Source organism: Chamaea fasciata, unplaced genomic scaffold, assembly GCF_029207755.1.
Source record: "Chamaea fasciata isolate MVZ Bird 193981 ecotype frontalis unplaced genomic scaffold, bChaFas1.0.hap1 SCAF_19, whole genome shotgun sequence".
NCBI lineage: Eukaryota > Metazoa > Chordata > Aves > Passeriformes > Sylviidae > Chamaea > Chamaea fasciata.
In genome coordinates this window covers 5375148-5396035 of record NW_027094104.1, presented here as the reverse complement: position 1 = coordinate 5396035, position 20888 = coordinate 5375148, and the positions used below count along the sequence as shown (strand labels likewise).

The 20888-nt window shown below is 56.0% G+C and overlaps 3 protein-coding genes across 3 annotated transcripts; 2 read left to right on the top strand and 1 right to left on the bottom strand.

Moving 5' to 3' along the window:
* The first annotated feature begins 113 nt into the window (after positions 1-113).
* CCDC40 (coiled-coil domain 40 molecular ruler complex subunit) lies at positions 114-10891 on the top strand. The gene is made up of 18 exons (XM_066200192.1): positions 114-174; positions 1206-1296; positions 1442-1605; positions 2104-2187; positions 2270-2489; positions 2867-3024; positions 3852-3974; positions 4349-4470; positions 5199-5442; positions 5539-5721; positions 6589-6834; positions 7350-7563; positions 8065-8234; positions 8353-8444; positions 8779-8899; positions 9539-9727; positions 9956-10114; positions 10519-10891. The coding sequence occupies exons 1-18, from the start codon at positions 157-159 to the stop codon at positions 10762-10764; spliced, it is 2844 nt and encodes a 947-aa protein (XP_066056289.1). The 5' UTR covers positions 114-156; the 3' UTR covers positions 10765-10891.
* A 291-nt stretch (positions 10892-11182) lies between these two features.
* Positions 11183-17025, top strand: GAA (alpha glucosidase). Its single transcript, XM_066200189.1, has 19 exons — positions 11183-11560; positions 11628-11773; positions 12094-12259; positions 12613-12709; positions 12792-12911; positions 13058-13176; positions 13296-13427; positions 13542-13652; positions 13771-13884; positions 13987-14071; positions 14160-14277; positions 14444-14577; positions 14705-14856; positions 15050-15198; positions 15285-15426; positions 15632-15730; positions 15901-16065; positions 16217-16369; positions 16593-17025. The coding sequence occupies exons 1-19, from the start codon at positions 11183-11185 to the stop codon at positions 16650-16652; spliced, it is 2640 nt and encodes an 879-aa protein (XP_066056286.1). The 3' UTR covers positions 16653-17025.
* A 394-nt stretch (positions 17026-17419) lies between these two features.
* On the bottom strand, positions 17420-20870 carry SGSH (N-sulfoglucosamine sulfohydrolase). The gene is made up of 8 exons (XM_066200191.1): positions 20752-20870; positions 20379-20539; positions 20146-20251; positions 19773-19923; positions 19383-19539; positions 19132-19213; positions 18848-19051; positions 17420-18585 (listed from the first exon to the last, which is right to left on the bottom strand). Exons 1-8 carry the CDS (start codon positions 20837-20839, stop codon positions 18026-18028), a joined length of 1509 nt encoding a protein of 502 aa, XP_066056288.1. The 5' UTR covers positions 20840-20870; the 3' UTR covers positions 17420-18025.
* Between the last annotated feature and the right edge of the window lie 18 nt (positions 20871-20888).

The following is a 20888-nucleotide window of genomic DNA, read 5'->3' as shown; positions in this document are numbered from 1 at the left end:
CGGAACCGGGGCTGGCGGGGCACGGAGAGCGGCCCGAGGCCCCCCCGCGCGCCGGGTATGGTGCGGGCCGAGCCCCCCGCTCCCCCCGCGGGCCGCGGTGGTGCGGCCCGGGCGGTCACGTGAGCGGCTGTTGATGCGTTGCCTGGCAACGGGAACATGGCGGAGCCGCCGCGGGTGAGTCGGGGCCGGGCCGAGCCGGCACTGCCCGCCCGGGGCTGCTCCGCCGGTCCTCACCGTGCTATCCCATCCCATCCCATCCCATCCCATCCCATCCCATCCCATCCCATCCCATCCCATCCCATCCCATCCCGTCCCGTCTCGCCTTGTACCGCCCGTCCCGGGACCGTCCGTCCGCCCCACCGCGCGCGGGATCGCCCGTCTCGTCCTTTCCCCTCCCGTCCCGTCCCAGTTCCGTCCCCTCCAGCATGGCCCGGTACTGTCCGGTCCGGGTTCCAGTGCAGCCTGGCACTGCCCGTCCCCTACCGTGCCTGGTACCGTCCAGCACATCCCGGTACCTCCCGGCTCCCCGGTGCCCAGTCCCGCTGCTCACCCTCTCTTTAAAAAGAAAGACAGAAAGAAAAAAGAGAATAAATTGGCTACATGTTGTGCTAGCCACTAAAATTTTTTAAATAAATCTGTAAAGATTTTTTCTTTTAGTAGAAGTGAACTAGAAGCACGTGAAACTGTAGGTGGTGAAGAGAAGTCTTGTCAGGATCTTTACGATCTCAGTGCTTGCTGGGACTATTTTTGCAAATGGGATTAAACTTCTAAATTAAACTTCCGCACCCTGTGACAAAAAATACCATAGCATTAAAATCAAATGCAAATGGCAATGTGCTGCTCTGCTTTTCACCTGTGCTGTGTGCCAGGCCATGGAAGCAGAGAATGGGAATGACAATGGAGAGTCTGTTCCTTTGAAGGAGCAAACAGAGTCATTGCCCTTGCAGAAGGAGAAGTCTGGCTGCAGAGCTGTTCATGGGACCTGCAGAAGTGGGACACTATGATTATACTTTGGGAGCATCTCTATGCTGGCTTTAGATCCTTGTGTTGATCCTTTTTTTGCATTGTTCATGCCTCATGACCAAAAGGAGCAGATGTTTAGGGGTAAATAGAGTTAGATGGAAAAGGTTTTGTGTTTCAGGAAAAATCACCCAAGTCTTTCCCAGATAATGTAGAATGTGACAAGCATTTGTCCTCCTGAACAGGGTGAAATGGAGCAGCCACTTCCAGGTGGAGGAGCCCCTTCCCTTCCCTCAGGAGCACCTGCAGCAGAGATGGACACAGGCACAAAGCCAGGTATCCCCCAGTGCCTTTGCAACTTCTCATAAGCACAGCCTCTGGTTTTCTCCCCTTCTGGTCATTGTTAATCCAACCGGAGGCACAATGCTATGAAATCTAATCCTAGTGCTTTATCTTTTTCCTTTTTTGTGGTGGGGTCCAGGGAGCAAAGGAGGACTCAGTTCTCGCCATGCAGAGCCAAGCTTTGAGTTCCCCAGTGATCATGGCAGCCAAAGAGGGGAAAAGGCAGCTGAGGGACAGGAGAGAAATAAAAGTAGGAGGAAAGCAGCAGAAGAAACAGAACTGGTCATCTTGGATCCAGAACATGTGAGAAATCTTCAAATCTTGCTGTTCTTTGCAGAGTTGGTGTTTGTGTTTCTCTGAAACGTGTGAGGTGAGCTGTAAGCAGTGGCTCAGCTGTTCAGCTGCACGTGTGAAAATGTTTTGCCAAAATATTAACTGCTGACTGTGTCACTCAGTCCTGACCCCAGAGCTGCAGGTTCAGAAGTGAGCAATGCAGGGGGTAAATCTGATCCCTTCGGTGCCCCTGAAAGAGAAGTCCTCGCAGCAAGAGTGAGCGGGTGGGTTCTCAGTTGTAGCTCTTCTGGCATGATTCTGATTTTCGAATATTCTCTCTTTTTGGCATCAGCAAATACCCACTCTGTAACATCTCTCACTTGCTACAGTGAGTGTAGCTAAAATAAGCACAAAGTGTCTGTGGCAGAAATAAGATGTTTTATTGGGTGGGGGACATAGCAGTGAGGTTTCTTCATAATCTCTTTACACAAGTATGTTAAAGCTTATTAATACTGTCTTCGTTTACAGCCTCTGATGACAAGATTCCAGGCTGCCCTGAAGAATTACCTCACCAAGCAGATAGAACAAGTGAACCTAGACCTCCATGAACTGGTACACAGCCTCTCCTTTGCCTTCCCGCAGCCCCTCCCCTCCAAGCTACTGGGAGACAGCACCTTCCCTCTTGTGTCTGCAGAGGACAGCGATGAAGACCAGCAAAGAGCAGAGAGAAGAGCTCGGTGTGGTCCTATATGGGGCCCAGCAGCAGCTGGGGCAGCTGGGGGTGGAACTGGAGAAGAGCCACGAGCGCTGTTCCCAGGCGGCCGCAGCACGGAGGCAGCTGGAGCAGGACCTGGAGGGCCTCAGGGGTGCTCACAAGGAAATATGTCACAACACAGATGATGAACGCAAGAAAGGTGACTAAGGCGGTCCTGGCAGTGTTTCCCAATTCTAGGGCTGTGTGGAGAAATTAATTGGAATTTAAGTCAAGCACTGGATTGAAAAATATGGCAGAGTAATTCATCAGGAATAATGCACTTGTTGAAAAGTTTCAGAGATACTCCTGGAATTCTGTGAGCTAGGAATCCAGGAAGTGCTTGCCAGGATCTTCAGCTTTGCTTGTGGAGCTGTACTCCAAAGCTGATGTGAATATATTTGCTGGGGAGGGCTGATTTAGCTGATGTGTGAGAGGTTTTGCTTTGGGAGCCTTTGTATTTCTTTCTCTTTTATATCTGTTTAAGATGTACCCTACAAACAAACCTCTTTGTAACTATTTTCCCTCTTGTCCCCCCAGTTTCTGCAATGCAGACCCAGGTTGAAAACCTGGCTTTGAAACTCTTCTACGTGCAGAACATGGACCAGGACATGCAGCACAGGCTTTTACTGATGAAACAGTCAGCAAAGAGGGCTGAGGCAGAGAGGATCCAGGCTGAGGTGGAAAAGCAAAAACAGGTACCAAGAAAAACTGTCCTTGCAATAAATAAATGCAGCGGCCAGCAGTCAGCCTTGGAGGATGTGCCACCTTGTCAGGAGGAAGGCTAGAGCAATTGAATCATGGAAGATGAGTGGGGATATTTTTCTCAAATAACTGAAAAAAAAAAATCCAGAGGCTTTTCTGGAGAGGAGAAGCCCTGCCTGCCCCCAGACAGCAACATGCACTGCCCAGAGGGTTTACAAGCCTTAGGACAGTAAGTCACTCCTCACTCAAGGAGAGGGGGTGTGGGGAAGGGAGGATTTTTAATGAAGAAATATCATGTGTACAGGTCTTGAGAATAATTCTGACCCACAACGTGAATTTCACAATGGAAAGTGAACTTTGGGATTGAGCTGAGCCCGTCGGTGCTGGAGCTCCCTCTGCTGCCTTCCAGGACACAATCCACGGGGTGCTGCTCGTGCAGAATTCCATGCAAACTGTTGAAATACAGTGGGTTTAGGAGGGTTTTAACAAAGGATTTTCAGATATACATTATGAAGACTCCCAGTAGCTGGACAGGTGGCCTCAGTGCTGACAGGACGGAATGTGGCTTCAGAGCTGACCTATCAATTTACTGCTGTAACTGGAATAGTAAACAGTCAGCAAAGGTTTCATGCTCCTGCAAGTCGTCCCTGCTGCTGTCATGAGTCATTTGTGCATGAATGGGAAAGTTTCAGTAGGACTCAGACCTAATCCAGTTGCCAGTTTTAATTCCTTTTTTAGCTGATATTATTCTTGTAGGATACATTTGGTTTAGACTGAGATTCCATTACTCACCCTGGACTGTTTGGCTCTGCCTCTGTAGGACCTTTTCCTGGACCAGTTAACAAGGAGAGTCTACCAGCTCCAGGAACAAATTGCTCTGTTTGAAGCTCAGCTTGTGGCCCAGGCAGAGGACACAAAAGTGACCCGGCAGGCAGTCAGTGAGGTAGGAGGGGACTTGTCCCTTGTGGTTAATATTTCCCTCTGGCAAGGCTGACCCCTTTGGCCCGTGCTCACGTGGTGTGCACAATGTGGGACAGAGTTTCACAGTTTGTTCCTGTTTGGAAGAATGAGGACTTTTTTTTTCTTTTCCTTTGTCCTTCAGAAGTGCCTGTAAATCACTTCTTCCTGCCCTTCTCAGCAGTTTTTCCTTGCAGACCTGTGCTCTGTGGGCTGCTGAGAAATGAATTAGCCACAGAGTTGAAGCTGATCCTGTTCAGCACATTATGAACAAGAAAAGAAAAAAAATTTGTTGCAACACAAATTTGTTTTTTAAACACAATGTAAATTCATCCTGTCTGCCATGTCTCTGTTCCTCAGGCTGCTCTGGAGGTCCAGGCTATTAACATGGAGAAAAAGAAGCTGATGGACCACTGGAACAGCAGCTTGGCTGGAATGAAGCAGAGGGACGAGGCCTATGTTGTCACTCAGGAGCTGCTGAGGTAAGGCCTGAAACCAGGCCCTGAGGACACCTCAGATTTGGGCAGGAGGGATTCTAGAAGGGGATTCCAGTGTGTCTCCTGTGGGGTTTAGCACTGTGTGGGCAGGGCGTGCCAGGCACAAGTTTCCTGCTCTAAAGTGCATAATAAATTCAAAGGATAAGGAGCATATTTCTTTGTTGCTGTTTTCTTTATCCTAACCACATCTCTTCCTCAGAATGCGGGGGGTTCTCGAAGCTCTTTAGAGTTTTTAAGATTGTATTTTATTCCTTGAAAGGAGTTCCCTCACCTTTCCAACATCTCTTATTCCAAAGAGCTGGATGTCAGGAAGGGTTTATCTCTCATTATCAGGGTTTTGTGAGGCCTTTGGAAATGTTCAGGAAAACCTCCCTGTTACTGCCAGAGGAAGTGTTTATTTGCTCATAAGCTTTAAAGCTTGGCTGATTCTCTGAGAACAAACAATCTGCTTTTATATGGTGACATCCTGGTTGGAATGGGGGCTGGGACAGTACTGAAAGAAGGAACTAATTTTCCTACACACATTTACTTTTAAATCTTAATGTCTCCGTCCATCTCCTGCTGAGTCTGCACTGTCACAGCAGCTGAGCCCTTACAAACATTTTCCTTCTTGGCCAGTTATTGCTGCAATAACATGTTTGAAAAGAGGAATTTGTGGGTGGCTGTTCAGCACCAATCCCTGTGATGACTTTCCATCCTCTTTGCCCCTCCAGCAACTACAGACATGACCTCAAGTCCCTAGAAGGGGACATCCATGGCTGTGGGAAGTCCATCAGGAAAGAGGAGGAGAAGAATGAGAACCTTGTCGGCCTCCTGAACCGGTCCCAGAATGATGCCAGTGTGACAAGGAAACTGATTGCCCAGTGCCTGCTGGAGCAGGAGGCCCTGCAGGTTGAGACTGGCACCTACACTCGTGTTCTCCAAGAGACAGAGCAGGCCCTCAGCAGGACCAAGATGGTGAGGAGAGTCCATGGAAGATGAATTCTTTTGAATTGAATTGAATACCTTTCCTCAAACAGTTGTAGTAATCCTGTCTGTCTTCCAACCTTTTAGGACCAGGCTGCTCACCAGAATGAGTTGTTGTCCATCAGGAAGGGTATAGAGAAGGGAACTTATGCCAAAGAGCAGCTAGAGAGTGAAATCCTGGCAAAGCTTCAGGACCAGAAGATATCCAGCAAAGCTGCAAAGCACTTCTCCCAGCTGGCTGAAAAACTTCGGAACAGAAAAAGCGACCTGGTATGGCATACCCCCCCTGGGAGGGCAGGGAAGGAGCCACTGCAGCAATGGGTCCCCAGCAGGGTTTGTCAGTGACTTTGTTCTGGTTTCAGGTCTGCATTGAAGCTCTGCTGAGTTTGCCTCTCCAATCTGGTTCTCCCTGTAATCTTATTGCAGGATTCTGGTGTATGTGAGAGAGCTTGGCCAAAAAGGCCTGACACAAAACACACTGTCCTTGACTTAAAAAACGGGGCAACGTGATGAGTCCTGGGAGTATTTACTATAAAGTGTTAGCATTTCTTATGTACTAAAGAAAAACAATGGACATGTTGTGGTTCTTGTATAATGTAGTTTTAACTAATTTTTATTTCTGTAATTCACCATGGAAGAGGATGCAGGCAGCTCTCAGTTCTGAGGAAGGTCCAAGGAGCAGTCCAACCTGACCCACAGCTCTTTAATCCATGACAAGTTGCTCTCTCTGGGAGTGTATAACTGGATCACTTAGAAAGAGTAGAAAACTCAGTGTTGGGTGAGAGGGGTGTGTGTGTGCCAGGTGTGCTGGAGAAGGGACAATACACTGATGTCCTGCTACTGGAGACAGCTGGACAAGGGCTCGTTGCAGAAGGAATGAGTGAGGTCCTTAAAGGTTTTTGGAATGTTTAGGCTCCTTAATGCTTTTCAACAACTGTATGGGAGAGGTAGCTATTGTTTTACCTGTCAATTGATGGAGAAGCAAAAGATACGCAGAGGGTAAGTAGCTTATGGCTTCTAGTACAGACCTGGGAGTAGAACCTCAATCCCCAGACTCCTGTGCTGGGACAAGCGGCATTACAACTCAACAAGGGGCTGTTGGGGACAGTGATGTGTTTTCTCTCTTGATATTTCCAGGAGCTGCATTTTTACAAGGTTGAGAACGATGTGGCCCAGATTATTCTGAATACAACAAATACCAGCTGCAGGCTGACAGCTCACCAAAAAACACTCTGTGAGGTGGACAACGAAATAAAAAGTGTGAATGAAATGATTGCCTGCCAGGAGAATGAGATTGCAAAGTCCAGGGTCCTGACTGACAAGAAGGGAGGGATCATCTGCCTGTACAACAAGAAACTGGAGATGCTTCTTGCTCAGCAGGGGGTAAGTACTTCTGTGTTTCAGTCCCAATTTTGTTTTTATTCTTTGTGGTGGCCACAGATGCCCCTGATCAATGTAACTGTGTTAAGTGTTGGGTAGTTCAATCTTTCAGCTATCAGCACTGTGATTTAAAAGCTGCACTGGTTAATGCAGGTGTTTATGTTTATCAGTTTGTAATGCAGTAAAGAGAATTGTGAAATGAGGGTGTGCCTGGCACAGATCCCTGCAGGGACTTGCCTGTATCTGATGAAAATGTCACATGGCACCAGTGAGTAAATGGGATCTTGTTGAAAAATCTGCAGATACTGAGGAGAGGAGAATGGGACAGGCAGTGAGATTTCAGTCATTTGAGGGTTGGCCCTATTGGGATAACTCCCAGATCTGTCCCTGGCAGTGTATGGATACCCTTGGGGAAATGAGTCCTATGGCACATCTTCTGCAAGTTTTGGAATGTCCAGATGCTGTAAACAACTCAGGCAGCTTCTACCTGATTTTTCCCAAACTTTGCTCTTGTACAGGGGCAAGAACTGGGACCGCTGGAAATTGAGATCAACCAGCTGAACAGGCAGATAGAGGAATGCAATTCCGAGGCGATGGCGTTGCAGAAGTACTGGCTCAATGAGCAGAAGGAGCTGGTCAAGCTGACACGGGAGAGGGAGGAACAGATCACCTCCCTGGACACGTTACAGAAGCGGATCATCATCATGCAGCAGAGGAAACTGCGCCTTGAAAGTTCGTCATTCCCTGACCCTTCCTCAAAGTGTTCATCTGTGAAGGGAGGGAAAAGGGAGTGAAGGGTTACAGATGGGAAAAGCTGGGCCTGCCCCAAAGCATGCTCTTGGCAGTGTGTGAGCAGGAATACAAACAACCCAGGCACTCCTGCTGGTCGCATGTTGTTAATCCTATAAGGATTGATCCTAGTGTCCTGACAGTCAGACCCTAAGTGACAATGTCACCTGTTACACTTGTTAAATAAAGTTTGCAAGTAGTGGGTAGGTAAATATCCCCAGCAATGACTGCACTTTCCTTGGCTAAACCCAACCTTTTTTCCACAGGAGTCTCCTTCAAAACATTTTTTTTTTGTTTTTGAGCTTGTGGAAAATCATTTTTGGCTGGACTCATGGGACACGGGTGGCTCTGCCTGAGGTGTTGCCAGTTCTGATAGCCATTTGTCACACCTTGTCTGTGTTCAATCCAGTGCTCAGGAGAATTCTTTTTTCTGTTCACCCATAGATGAGATCCAGCAGGAAATAAAAGAACAGAAGGACGTGGAACGGCACATGAAGAACATGTCAAATGACTTGATAAAGTTGAACACGTTGATCAACAAGAACAACAGCAGCGTTGAGGAGCTGCAAAATGGCAAAATGGTCACAGAGAAGGAGTTTCTGCAGTCTCTCAAGGTAGTGGGGCACCTCCTTCCCAGGTCACAGCCTCCCGTGCAGATCAGAGGCAAACAGTGATCCTGGAAAACCTTCTCAGCCTGACAACACTGTATGGTTCTGTTCTTCCCAAATCTAGGAAGCAGAAAAAGAATCAGTGGAGATGCAGGAGAGGCACAGTCAACTGACTGAGGAGAAGGAAAGGCTCCTGAACAGCCTCGTAGAAGCAGAGTAGGTAACAGAGTGCCACAGTCCTGTGTGACTGTGTCCTTGTTCCAGTTCTCCAGTCACCAAAGCTGGCACCAGCCAATGTGCTTCTAGCCTTCCTGGAGAAGGGGATGAATGTTTGAAACACAGAAACTGAAAGGTGTTTCAGCAGTCTCTGGAACCAGCAGGAGCTGGGAGGATGTTGGCTTTAGCAGTTCCAGCATGTGTGAGCTGGATGTTGCCAAGACCCATATGGGAAGACTCTGCCAGTAACTGGCAGTGAGTGTGCTGCACTGGGCAGGTAACTTGGGGTCGAGCCAAATTAGCTTTCTCTTTCCTTCCCCTTTCTTCTCTGAAGGCATCAGATCCTGCTGTGGGAGAAAAAGATCCAGCTGGCAAAAGAGATGCGGGAAGCAACAGATGCTCTGTTAGAACAAGGTGAAATCCATGAGATGAAAACAGAGATTCGGAGGATGCAAGTAAGGCACTGGGACAGAGGGCTGAGGAGGGGAAGCACCCAATGGACTCAGCCTTGCAGTGGCTGAAACATGAGGCAGGAGATGAGAAACAGGCTGGAGAAGTGGCATCTTCAGGGCCCAGGGTGGGACTCAAAACCCGCCACAGCTTGACTGAACTGAGCACATCCAGCCCACACATCCTGCATTCCCTGTGCCAGCCTCAGCAGAATCTGGATACTCCCAAGAAATCTATTTAAATTGCAGTATGTCTGCTACCTGATTCTGTGACCCTGATTTATGTGCAATGTTGATTACTAAATATTGCATCACTTTAATCACTGGTTTAGGGAAGTGTTCCCTCTCCTGGCAGAGCAGCTCATCCCCTTCATTCTCAGGATGTTTCTACTTTTCTGCTTCTTCTCTAGCTAGTGAGGTTCAGCCTAACATTTTAGTGCATGGATATTGGTGTAGACAAGTTGATAATCCAGGCCTCTGCTTTCCAGATCCACACACAGCAAACCAGGTTTGGACCAAATCTGGCTTGCAGGCACTCCTGTCACACGTATCTGGTCTATGCTGGTGGGATGTGCCACCAGGACAGCTTCCCTTGGTGCAATTGGTAAACATTTGGTATTTTGAGGCTGGTTTGTGTCTTGGCAGCTCCGCTACGGGCAGCTGCTGAAGCAGCAGGAGATGTTGATTCGGGGGATGGAGGCTTGTGTTTCTCACAGAGAGATGATAACAAATTGGGCAGAGGCTCAGAGCAAACTGGATAAGAAACACAGCACCAAGAACGACTTCCAAAGCAGGAAAGAGGAGCTGAAGAAAAAGATCAAGGAAACCCAGGAGGTGAGCAAGGAAAGTGGGGCTGCAGGAGCTCACACAGCTGGGGTTGGCCTTGTGGAGAACAGCAGTGAGCACAGGAGTGTCTGTGCACAGACCCTGCACCAGCACAGGGGCAGGCTTTGAGAATCATTCACTGAAAATCCCCCAAAAACTGAGTTCTGGGAGGACGGTCAGGAATGCAGCTGAACTACAGAACTGAAATCTGCCATTTCCTTTTCTTCCATTTACTAGAACATTTATGAATGCAACCAAACCATGCAGGAGCTGGAGACCGCCCAGGAGTCCCTCAGTGACACCTTTTTGGAAAAGAAGAAGGAATTCTGCCAGCTCCAGGCAGACATTGACAACCTCAGCTTGGACATGGAATGTCTTCAGAACGAGAAACGCTGGGTGAGCACATCCACTCCCTTGCAGCATGTGAGCCAGACAGAGCCTGCTGCTTCCTCTGCTGCCAGCTCTGTTTCAGCACTGTCCTGAACTGGGTGTGCTCAGTGTGGTGGTATATCAGCACATTAACTGAGCACGTTCTGGGGCCTCACCAAGAGCCAACCTGACGTATTGAAACCCTGTCCTTGCAAGGGATGCCTTACATATGTAGGAATTCCTCTGATTTATGGAATTCTGTGCTGTCTGTACCCCTTCAACACCTGGGCTGGGGATGCTGTTTGGCTGTTATGGTGGGGAATTCACAGCACTGTCCTTCCCTTGTACGACCTGATGGTCACAGCACCTGACAAGAGTCCTGCCCTTGCTTTTCCTGCTGTCACAGCCCCTTTTCTTTTTGCTTTACTCAGAACCTGTTGGAGATTGTGGCCCACCAGGCGCACCAGAAGCAGCTGCAGGCACTGAGGGGAGGGAAGTACAAGACCCTGTGCCACACTGAAGAGGCCCGCACGAACCAGCAGGAGAAACTGCAGGGTCGGCTGCAGACCATTAACAGCATCGTGCAGCAGATCCGGGGGGAGCAGCCCCAGTACCAAAGGGCTTTGCAGTGGCTCAGTCACTGCTTGAGCTCAAAGCTCGGGTCGGGGAAAGCCTGACAGAAACATAGAAAATACTTGTAGTTACTTTTATATTCTTCCACAGGCTCCAGATTTTGTAAATAAATAGATAAATAAATAAGCAGATCGATAAATAAATAAATAAAAGCAGGTGCAGGGTATAATATTTACTTTGTCGGGTATAATGTTTATTTAAGACGTACCATTGCAATTCTCTCGGTATGTTTCTGTTTACGTTTCACTTTCGCTGCCCCGAGCAGCTCCTGGGTCCCGCCTCCCTGCCCCGCCCCGGGGGCCGGTGTAGCCCCGATTTCCCAGGGGCGGGGGTGGCCCAGCTTCGCTTTCGCTCCGGCTCTTGCCCGAGCCCCGGCAGCAGCGGGGCTGGGCGGCTCCGGGGCGGGGAACAGACCGCGCGGTGCCGCTGCCGCTGCCGCTGCCGGGAGGCGCAGGCCGGGCCATGGGGCCGGGCCCGGGGGTCGCGGCCGCGCTGCTGGCGCTGCTGGTCCCGGCCGCGGCTCGGGGCCCCGGCGCTGCCGCCTGCGATGTGTCCCCGGGCGGCCGCTTCGACTGCGGCCCCGAGCGGCTCCTGTCGCGGGCGGGCTGCGAGGCGCGGGGCTGCTGCTACAGCCCCGGGCCCGGGCCTCGCTCCGGCCCCGGCCCGCCCTGGTGCTTCTTTCCCCGCGGCTATCGCAGCTACCGCGCCGAGAACCTGACGGCCACCGAGAGCGGCTTCTCCGCCCGGCTGCGCCGCGTGGCCGCCGCCTTCCTGCCCGCAGCGGTGGACGATGTGCGGCTGGACCTGGCGCTGGAGACCCCGGCCCGCCTGCGCTTCACGGTGCGCCCCGGCCCGCCCGGCCCTGCGCGGGTGCCCCGTTCCCCCGCTGACCGCTGTCCGCCCGCAGCTCCGGGACGCGGCCCGGCAGCGCTATGAGGTGCCGCTGCCCACGCCGCGGGTGAGCGGCCGAGCCCCCTCCACGCTCTACGGGCTGCAGGTCAGCCAGGACCCCTTCGGCCTCGTGGTGTGCCGGCAGCGCGGCGGGAGAGTCCTGTGAGTGCCCCTCTGCCCCCTCGCTTCCCCAGGGACTCGGTCTGGAGGCGGGACCCCGCGCAGCCCCGCAGTGCTGCGGGTGCAGGGACACTGGTGTGCATCGGGGACACTGGTGACAGCAGTGGGGTGGCTGTGGTGGCTTTACTTTGCCTCCCTCTGCACTTCAGTGGCTGGGCAGGGAACCAGGAATCCCAGAGCTCAGCCGAAATTTGTTTTTATTTCACGTGGTGATGAGCATCCGTGTCCCTGCCCGGCACTGCTGGCCCCAGCTCAGTGCCTCCCTCCCAGCTGTTTGCCGGAGTCTCCCTTTCTCCCCGCAGGCTGAACACCACGGTGGCACCTCTCTTCTTCACAGACCAGTTCTTGCAGATCTCCACCTCCCTGCCCTCCCATTTCATTTCGGGGCTGGGGGAGCACCTGACACCGCTGTTCCTTGACACAGCATGGACCAGGGTCACCCTGTGGAACCGGGACATGGCACCCGCGGTACGGAGCGGGGCTGAGGGAAAGGGGCAGATTCATCTGTGCTCCTGGGGCTGGCCCTGTGGCCTCGCGTCTTGTCTGCGGCTGGGGAGATGTGTCTGTGCTGGTCCAGCTCTGGGCCTTGGCCAGAGCTTGGGCAAGCCCATGGGAACCTTTGTCCCCAGGCCCAGGTTTGTCCCCCCGGAGCTCTGTGCTGCTTGAGAGTTGATTCCAGGGCTCAGGGCAGAGCTCTGCTGACTTGGCAGGGTTTGGGACCACAAGCCCTGGGTTTGCTCCTGACCATGGCAAGGGTTAGTTGGGTGGGTGTGGGGGTCTCCAGCAGAGCCTCACTGGCAGCACACCCTGCTCTGCTCCAGCCCCACGTCAACCTCTACGGCTCCCACCCTTTCTACCTGGTGATGGAGGACGATGGCTCAGCCCACGGTGTCTTTCTGCTGAACAGCAACGCCATGGGTGAGTCCCGTGGAGGTGCCGGGCATGAGCCTGGCCCTGTCCCCATTCTCAGCTCCCTCTCCTGGCCTTTGTGCTTCCCCAGACGTGCTCCTACAGCCCAGCCCGGCCTTGACCTGGCGCACCACGGGTGGGATCCTGGACTTCTACATCTTCCTGGGCCCCGACCCCAAGAGTGTGGTGCGGCAGTACCTGGATGTCGTTGGTACGGCTGAGGCACGGGTGCTCTGGGGTGGCTTTGCTGGGGTGACTTTGCCATGGTGGCTTTGCTGGGATGCTGTGAATGGCATGGCAGAGCAGGGCTGTGGGGTGGCACAAGGCTGGGCCACCCTGCCACCCTTTTCCCTCCAGGGTTCCCCTTCATGCCCCCGTACTGGGGCCTGGGCTTCCACCTCTGCCGCTGGGGCTACTCCTCCACCGACATCACCCGGCAGGTCGTGGCCAACATGACAGCAGCTCGCTTCCCCCTGGTAGGTCTGGGCTGCTCCCAGAGCCTCTGCCCGTAGAGGAGCAGCCCCATGGGGTGGGGGTCCCACAGCAGCTCGTGGGCTCCCTGCTCCTGCCCGAATACCACTGCCTCCATCCACAGGATGTGCAGTGGAACGACCTGGATTATGCAGATGCCAAGAGGGATTTCACCTTCAACAAGAAAAGCTTTAAGGACTACCCGGAGATGGTGCAGGACTTCCACCGCTGCGGGCTGAGGTACATCATGATTGTGGTGAGTTACACAGGGAGGCTGGCACTGGGGTTCAGCTGCCCAGGGGTGGTGATGAAGGCAGGGCTGGCCATTCCCTGCCGTTGCTGGTAAATCCCTGGCTTTGTGCCCTTCCAGGATGCTGGGATCAGCAGCTCGGGGCCCCCCGGCACCTACAAGCCCTACGACGAGGGCCTGAAGCGAGGGGTGTTCATTCGAAACGCCACAGGGCAGCCCCTGATCGGGAAGGTGCGTGTGGGGAGCAGCCCCAGTGCCCACAGGACTCCCAAGAGTGGGACGGAAACATCTGGGGGGCTGTGGTGGAAGGTGGGGCTGGAGGCTCTGCCCAGTGCTCTCCCTCTCGCAGGTCTGGCCAGGCCCCACGGCCTTCCCAGACTTCACCAACCCAGAGACTCACGAGTGGTGGCACGACATGGTGAAGGACTTCCACGAACAAGTGCCCTTTGATGGCATGTGGCTTGTGAGTGGCCCTGTTGTAGCTGCTGGGCCTGGCTCCTGCCCTGCACCTCTGCTGGGCCCCGGTGCACAGCGAGGTCACCCCATCCTTCCCTTCCCTTCCCAGGACATGAATGAGCCCTCGAACTTTGTGGAGGGCTCCCAGGATGGCTGCCCCAACAACAACCTGGAGCATCCCCCCTATGTGCCAGGTACAGGAGCAGGTTCCAGCCCTGCCCAGGGCTGTGGGGAGCCAGGAGGAGCCCGGGGGATGCTCTGAGCTCCACCTCTCCCGTGCAGGTGTGTTTGGGGGACGCCTGCAAGCTGGGACCATCTGTGCCTCCAGCCAGCAGTACCTGTCCTCTCACTACAACCTGCACAGCCTGTATGGGCTGACTGAGGCCATCGCCTCCCACAAGTAAGCCTGGGGCTCCTGCCACAGCTCCTGCACATCCTGGGGGATGCAGAGCTGGGAGGGACCCAGCATGGGCGGGCTTTGGGTGGTGGGTGAGGGTTTGGTGTGTAACACAGGGCAGTGGGGGAGCCCTGAGCCCCTTCCCTTCCTCTTCCCATCCCACTCCCAGTGCTCTGCTGAGGGTCCGGGGCAAGCGTCCCTTCATCATCTCACGCTCCACCTTCGCTGGGCACGGGCGCTACGCCGGGCACTGGACAGGGGATGTTGGCAGCGACTGGGAGCAGCTCTACTACTCCATACCAGGTCAGCTGTGGGCCACTGGGCCTGCATCCACACCCCTGCTTCCCCCTTGCCCCCACAGCCAGGGGCTTCTCCATAGGCTCCATCCCCTGGTGCTGCAGAGCCCTGATGCCCTCTGTGCCCTCTGCAGAGGTGCTGCTCTTCAACCTCTTTGGGGTGCCGCTGGTGGGTGCTGACATCTGCGGCTTCCTGGGCAACACGAGCGAGGAGCTGTGCGTGCGCTGGACCCAGCTGGGCGCCTTCTACCCCTTCATGCGCAACCACAACGACCACGGCACCCGGGTGAGCCCTGGGAGCCTCACTCTGCGGGGCAGGGGGCTCTGGGCTGAGCCAGGGGCTGCCCTGCCAGCCTGGGAAGGTGGCTGGTTCAGGGCTGTGTGCCCCCAGTGCTGGGAGAGTCCATCGTGCATCCCTGAAATGCACCCTCCATTCCTCCCCACGTGGTTTGAGCATCCCCTTGGCCCTCTCCCTGCAGCCACAGGAGCCCTACGCCTTCAGCCCTCCTGCCCAGGCTGCCATGAGGAACGCCCTGCGCCTCCGTTACTCCCTGCTGCCCTTCCTCTACACCCTGTTCCACCGGGCTCACACTGCTGGTGACACTGTGGCGCGGCCCCTGTTCCTCGAGTGAGTGCCAGCCCTGCCGGGGCTCAGCAGGGACCCCTCAGTGCAGCTGCAGGGTCTCCTGGCGCTGCCCTCCCCTCCTTCCCCAGGTTTCCCACTGACCCCAACACCTGGGCCGTGGACCGCCAGCTGCTGTGGGGCGGGGGGCTGCTCGTCACCCCTGTGCTGGAGGCAGGACAGACCAAAGTCAGCGGCTACTTCCCAGCGGGGACCTGGTACAGCCTCACAGGGGTGGGTGCTCCTGCTGTGTAGCACAGGGGGCTTTGCTGTGGGACCTCATGCACATTCCTGAATCCCACCAGCCCCCTGGGGCTGTGTGTGGGTCTCATGCCTCACCTGCCTTTGCTGGTGGCCATTTAAGGGCTCTGACGCTGGCCTGGGCCCCCCCTGCCATGTGGCACCCTGTGCCAGCTGTTCCCTCTTTGTCCCTGTGTAGGACTCCACCATCCACAGCAAAGGGCAGTGGATCCTCCTGCCAGCGCCCCTGGACACCATCAACGTCCACGTCCGTGCAGGGCACATCCTGCCCCTGCAGGTGAGTCCCCTCTGCTCTGCGGTGACACCGCGGTGACCTGCCCGACCAGCCCAGGAGGGTGGCTGTGCCCACACACTGACAGGAGTGTCAGAGGAGCTGTGGCTGCGGAGCCTGGCAGGGCTGGACACGGCTGTGGCAGTGCCCTGAGCTGTGCCTGCCCCGTGCCCCAGGAGCCTGCCTTCAGCACTGCCCAGTCCCGTGGCAAGGGCATGGCCTTGGTGGTGGCACTGACACTGGACGGCTTCGCCAGGGGAGACCTGTTCTGGGACGATGGGGAGAGCTGGCAGACCTTTGAGAGGGGGGACTACACCGAGATCCTCTTCCTGGCCTCAAACGTGAGCACTGCTCGTGGGGGACAGCTGGGCAGGGGGTCCTGGTGGCCCTGGCACAGCTGTGTCTGCTCAGTGGTCGGCAGAGGGGCAGCACGTGTGGCAGGGCACCTGGAGGAGCCCCGGGAGCACACGGTGACATCCCTGCTGTCCCCAGGACGCTGTGCTCAGCCAGCTGCTGCGGGCGAGTGCCTACCTCGACGGGGTCCTGCTGGAGGCCGTGACTGTGCTGGGTGTCACCAGCCCTCCCCGGCGAGTCCTGGCCAATGGTGCCATCGTGAGTGACTTCTCCTACCACAGTGACACCCAGGTGAGTGCTTAGTGCCACCCTGGGGAGGGGTGGTGGCCAGGAAGGGACCCAAAGTACAGCTCTGGGGGGGGTCTGACCCCAGCGATGGCACAGCACGGGCCATGGGTGCCCTTCCCCCGGGATCTGTGGGACCAGGACTGTGCCAGGCTGTGGATCTGCAAGGGGCAGGGCTCCCCTGGGCTCTGACACTCCTGGCTGGCTCTCACCTTCCTTCTCCCCTCAGGTGCTGAGAGTCCCTGTGTCACTGCCCATGTGGGAGCAGTTTGTGATCTCCTGGTCATGAGCCACCGTCGGTCACAGGGAGAGGCCACACTGTTCTCCTGGAATCCGAGGCCAAATATGTCCCCTCTCCTGTACCCAGAGCTGCCCCTGCCCTGCCCACATTCCTGGGCCCTGTTTTCCCTCTGGGTGTCGATAGAGGGATGTGCACTGGACTGATGGGGAGGTGGGGGCTTGCACAGCCCCCAGGGAGAGGGAAAACCTCCTCATCATCATCAAATCAGGGGAAAATGACCCAAGTGCCTTGTGAGACAGCAAACCAGTTACTCTGGGGGACTGGTAACTGGGGCAGAGCCTGCAGGGAGTTTCCTGGCTGTGGTTTTGGGGAGGGGGATGTGCAGGGGCTGAGAGCAGTACTGTGAATAAAACTGCTGTGTGCTGGGAGCAGCCTCAGGCTGTGTCCTTGTCCTCTCTCCTGGTCCTGAATGTGCTCAGCCATCTGCCCCTGGCTGGGACACCCCAGTTCTGTCCCTGCCTGGAGGTCTCCAGTGGGACCCCCTGTGCCCCTTGAAGGCTTTGCCCCATTTCCCTCCAGAGGCTTTACTGAGCTTGGCCCTTTGGCCTCTCTGGGTGAGAGTCAAGGCACCAGGAATCCCTCAGCACTCTGGGGCCAGGTGATGTTGGCAGCAGAGAGGGCAGACCCTCGTGCTGTCACCCAGGATTTGGGACCAGACCATCCATGATCCTGCTCCGAGCCCTCCTGCCCCAAGGAGCACAGGAGTGTCCTGGGGGTGGAGGTGGTTGAACCATAAAAAACATAAACACACTCCCTTAGAAAGAAGCCAAACAATAATACAACATGCTCCCTGGACAAAGAGCAATCAAGCCAGATAATAATATAATCATACTCCCCTGGGGAGAGAGCAATTGAGCCACAAAAAAATATAATTGCAACCCCCTAAAGGAGAAACCCTGGCAGACAGGTCTCCTGTTATGGTGATGATTTCTGTTCCCCATCATGATGCTTTGTGGTTGATATGTTAATCAGTTACACCCCATTGGTTCCTTCCCTATTTCTTCCTTTTTACCCCAGCCAACTGGTCTGGTTTTGATCCTTCCCCTGACTGATTCATTTCTCAATTCTCTGCCCGATTTGCTTTGATGTTTTACCCCGCTCCCTACCTTCCCTATATAAGCCCCTGTTCGCTGAGGTCCTTTGGCACTTCATCACTGGACTCTAAAGAAGAAGCAGCTGAATGAAACCTCCTGTGGAACTCTGTAGGAAGGCTCCATCTCTGCCTTCAGCGTCACTCTGAAGAGCTGATTTCACTGAAAGAGCTTGAAATCACTCAGCAGGCAGCCTGTGCCTCTGGGTTGTCCTTCTAAGGACTCTTCTCCAGGAAGGTCGTGGCACTCTGCCCACTGTGACGGTGGCACTCACAGCTCATTGTGCAGCGGCCAGCACTGGGGGCTCAGTTTCTCCTCCAGGACAGCGTCAGGGGCACACACCCAGGGGTCCCCCGTGTCCCACTGCCACTTCAGCAGCTGTGCACGGAGCACCTGGAAGATGTCAGCATAGCGGGGGTCGGGGGCCAGGTTCTGGCTCTCGGTGGGGTCCCAGCTGTGGTCGAAGAGCTCCCAGCGGTCCCGGTAGTAGTACTGGTGCAGGGTCTTGTTCCAGTGGGTCGGCTGCCCCGCCCTGGTGCGGTTCAGCAGGTCTTGGAAAGTGGGCGAGACGTAGAAGTCCTGGTCGATGGGGAAGGGCATCTTGTAGTTGAGGTTGTGGATGAGGCGGAACTGCTGGTGCTGGATGGCTCGCATGGGGTAATACATGGTCACCTCGTGGTGGCTCTGGCTGCTGAAGGCGGTGGCCCAGGGCTGCTCCGACTCCAGGGCTGGAAGGAGAGACTTTCCAGTGAGCTGCACCTGCCTCGTGCCAAAGATGCTGTAAGCAGGGTAGGGGATGGAGAACCAGTCCAGAATGGTCGGCGTCAGGTCTGGAGGGGAAGAAAAGGGTGTGAGAGGAGGGACAGGCACTGTGGGAGGAAAAGTCAGCCCCAAAGATGGACAGAAAGGTCCCTGGGGATGGTGTCCCTTGCAGGGGACCCTGTTCTGTCCTCCCTCCTCCCCCTCCCTGCCAATGCTGAGGGCTCAGGGCTGCCTCGAGGGACAGGACCCTAAGTTTTGGTGCAGGGAGGGTGGGGAGCATCTCACAGCCCTCCAGGCACAGCTGTGCTGCCTCCCTCCCTCAGCTCTTACCCAGGAGGGTGGCGAAGGCGGGGCTGACCTGCCCCCAGCGCTGGGGGTGCTCGGGGGAGGAGAGGAGCAGGGGCTGCGCGGTGCCCGAGCGGTACAAGTTGGTCCTGCCCCCGGGGAAGGGGATGCCATTGTCGGAGGTGTAGATAACCAGGGTGCTGTTGAGGAAGCCGGCGTGGCGCAGCTCCTGGAGGACCAGCCCGATCCCTGCGGACAGAGGGGCAGAGCTCAGGGGAAGGTGGGGGGGCTGCAGTGCTCCCCAGCCTGGCCCAGGGCAGGGGACCCACCTTGGTCCATGCGCCCGATGGTTGTGTACTGGGCAGCCAGGTCTGCCCGGGCAGCCGGTGTGTCTGGGACAAAGGCAGGGACCTAATGGAGACAGGGAGAGGGGCATGTGGCTGTCACAGGCTGCTGTGCCTTCAGCAGCTCTTGCTGTGACACTGGAGGCAGTGACAAGGTGGAGGCCAGCCCTGGCACCATCAGAGGCTGCCATCATGTGCAGCCCCATAGAGCTCCACACATTCCCACAGGATCTCACCTGCACTTGCTCTGGCTGGTAAATCTGTGGCCTCCAGTCAGGGATCCAGCCCATCCCTCTCTCTCCATTGCCAAATTTCTCACAAAAGGCCCCATACTGGGGTTGGGAGTGCCCGCAGCGGTGGGGGTCGTGGAAGGCAACATAGAGGAAGAAAGGCCTAGGGATGGAAAGAGGAAATGTGGAGGTGGTGAAGCAAAGGACTGCCTGGAGACCTTCCTGGGCTGTGCCACGGCGAGCTGGGGTCAGCAGGACTCCCCCCACCTAATCTGGATATGGGGGGACAAAGGGGCCCTTCCTGTTTGTGACCAGCTGGGCCATGGGGACACATCTTCAATGAAGCCAGGTTCCCTCCTCCCCACAGCCCTTCCCAGGAGGAGGGGGCCGTCTCACCTCTCATCCTGGCTCTGCAGGAACCGCCGGACGAGCTCCTTGATGCGGGTGATGTTTCTCCCAACCTGCAGGACCGAGCTGTTCTCCTCCGTGTAGGCGAAGTCAAAGGGGTACACAGCCTGCGGTCCCACATGCTTCTTCCCAATTATCCCTGCGAGAAGCAGACAGCTGCTGTGCCACGAGCAGCGGGAGGGGGGAATGTGGCTGCTGCTGTGTCTGCAGGGACAGCCACAGGACTATGCAGTGCCCCCCACAAGCTAAAGTTTAGTCACCAAGCTGTCTCAGTGAGGTTTGGTGCTCCCTACCTGTCCCAGCTCCCTGTCCGTCCCGGCTCCTTGCCCGTCCCAGCTCCCTGCCTGTCCCAGCTCCCTACCTGTGCGGACACCGGCGTGGCTGAGCAGCTGGGGCAGGCTCCGCACGCCGTCGAAAGAGTTGAAGTGATGCACGTCCTGGTGCAGCCCGTACATCCCGTTCTGGTGCTGCAGGTGAGGGGATGCAGCACGGTGGGACCAGGGTTGCCAGGCCGGCTACCAAACGCGTCCAGCCGTGCCCGTGACATCTGCCGTGAGCTGGCAGCCCCGGCCCGGTGCAGGCAGATGCTCCTACCTGGGGTAGGCCGGTCAGGATGCTGGCCCGGCTCGGGGAGCAGCTGCTCACGGAGGTGAAGGCGTTCTGGAAGACCAAACTGTGCCGGGCCAGCTCGTCCAGGTTCGGCGTCCGGATGGCCGAGTTGTTGTAGGCGCCGCTCTCAAAGCCGCCGTCATCGGCTGCGGGACGGGCGCGGGGTCAGCTCGGGGCTGTCCCTGACCGGGCACGGGGGCAAGGCCGGGGGACACTGATGACACCGGGAGCATCCCCGGGCTGCGGAGCGAATGCAGCGGAGCCCGGGACCCTCCCTCCCAGCTGCGGGATGCCCCCAGCGCCGCGCCCGGGCAGGGGGGTCCGGGCCGGCTCCGGGGCTCGGCCGAGCCGCACTCACCCAGGAGCAGCAGCACATTGCGGGCCGGGGCCGCGGCTCCGCCGGTGCGGAGCGCGCCCAGCAGCAGCGCCAGCGCCCAGGGCCGCATGGCAGCGGCACCGGCAGCGGAGCTCGGCGGCTCCTCCGGCCGCCCCGGC

Bases quoted from the DNA above. Each gene is read 5' to 3' on its own strand.
- CCDC40 (XM_066200192.1), top strand. The intron at 1,297-1,441 runs GTATCCCCCAGT...GGTGGGGTCCAG, and splicing joins GGACACAGGCACAAAGCCAG to GGAGCAAAGGAGGACTCAGT. The intron at 1,606-2,103 runs GTGAGAAATCTT...CTTCGTTTACAG, and splicing joins TCATCTTGGATCCAGAACAT to CCTCTGATGACAAGATTCCA.
- GAA (XM_066200189.1), top strand. From the start codon at position 11,183: ATGGGGCCGGGCCCGGGGGTCGCGGCCGCGCTGCTGGCGCTGCTGGTC. The intron at 13,653-13,770 runs GTGCGTGTGGGG...TCCCTCTCGCAG, and splicing joins GGCAGCCCCTGATCGGGAAG to GTCTGGCCAGGCCCCACGGC. The intron at 15,199-15,284 runs GTGAGTGCCAGC...CTCCTTCCCCAG, and splicing joins GCGCGGCCCCTGTTCCTCGA to GTTTCCCACTGACCCCAACA.
- SGSH (XM_066200191.1), bottom strand. From the start codon at position 20,839: ATGCGGCCCTGGGCGCTGGCGCTGCTGCTGGGCGCGCTCCGCACCGGC. The intron at 20,540-20,751 runs GTGAGTGCGGCT...CCCGTCCCGCAG, and splicing joins CAATGTGCTGCTGCTCCTGG to CCGATGACGGCGGCTTTGAG. The intron at 19,924-20,145 runs GTAGGGAGCTGG...TGCTTCTCGCAG, and splicing joins CCACGCCGGTGTCCGCACAG to GGATAATTGGGAAGAAGCAT.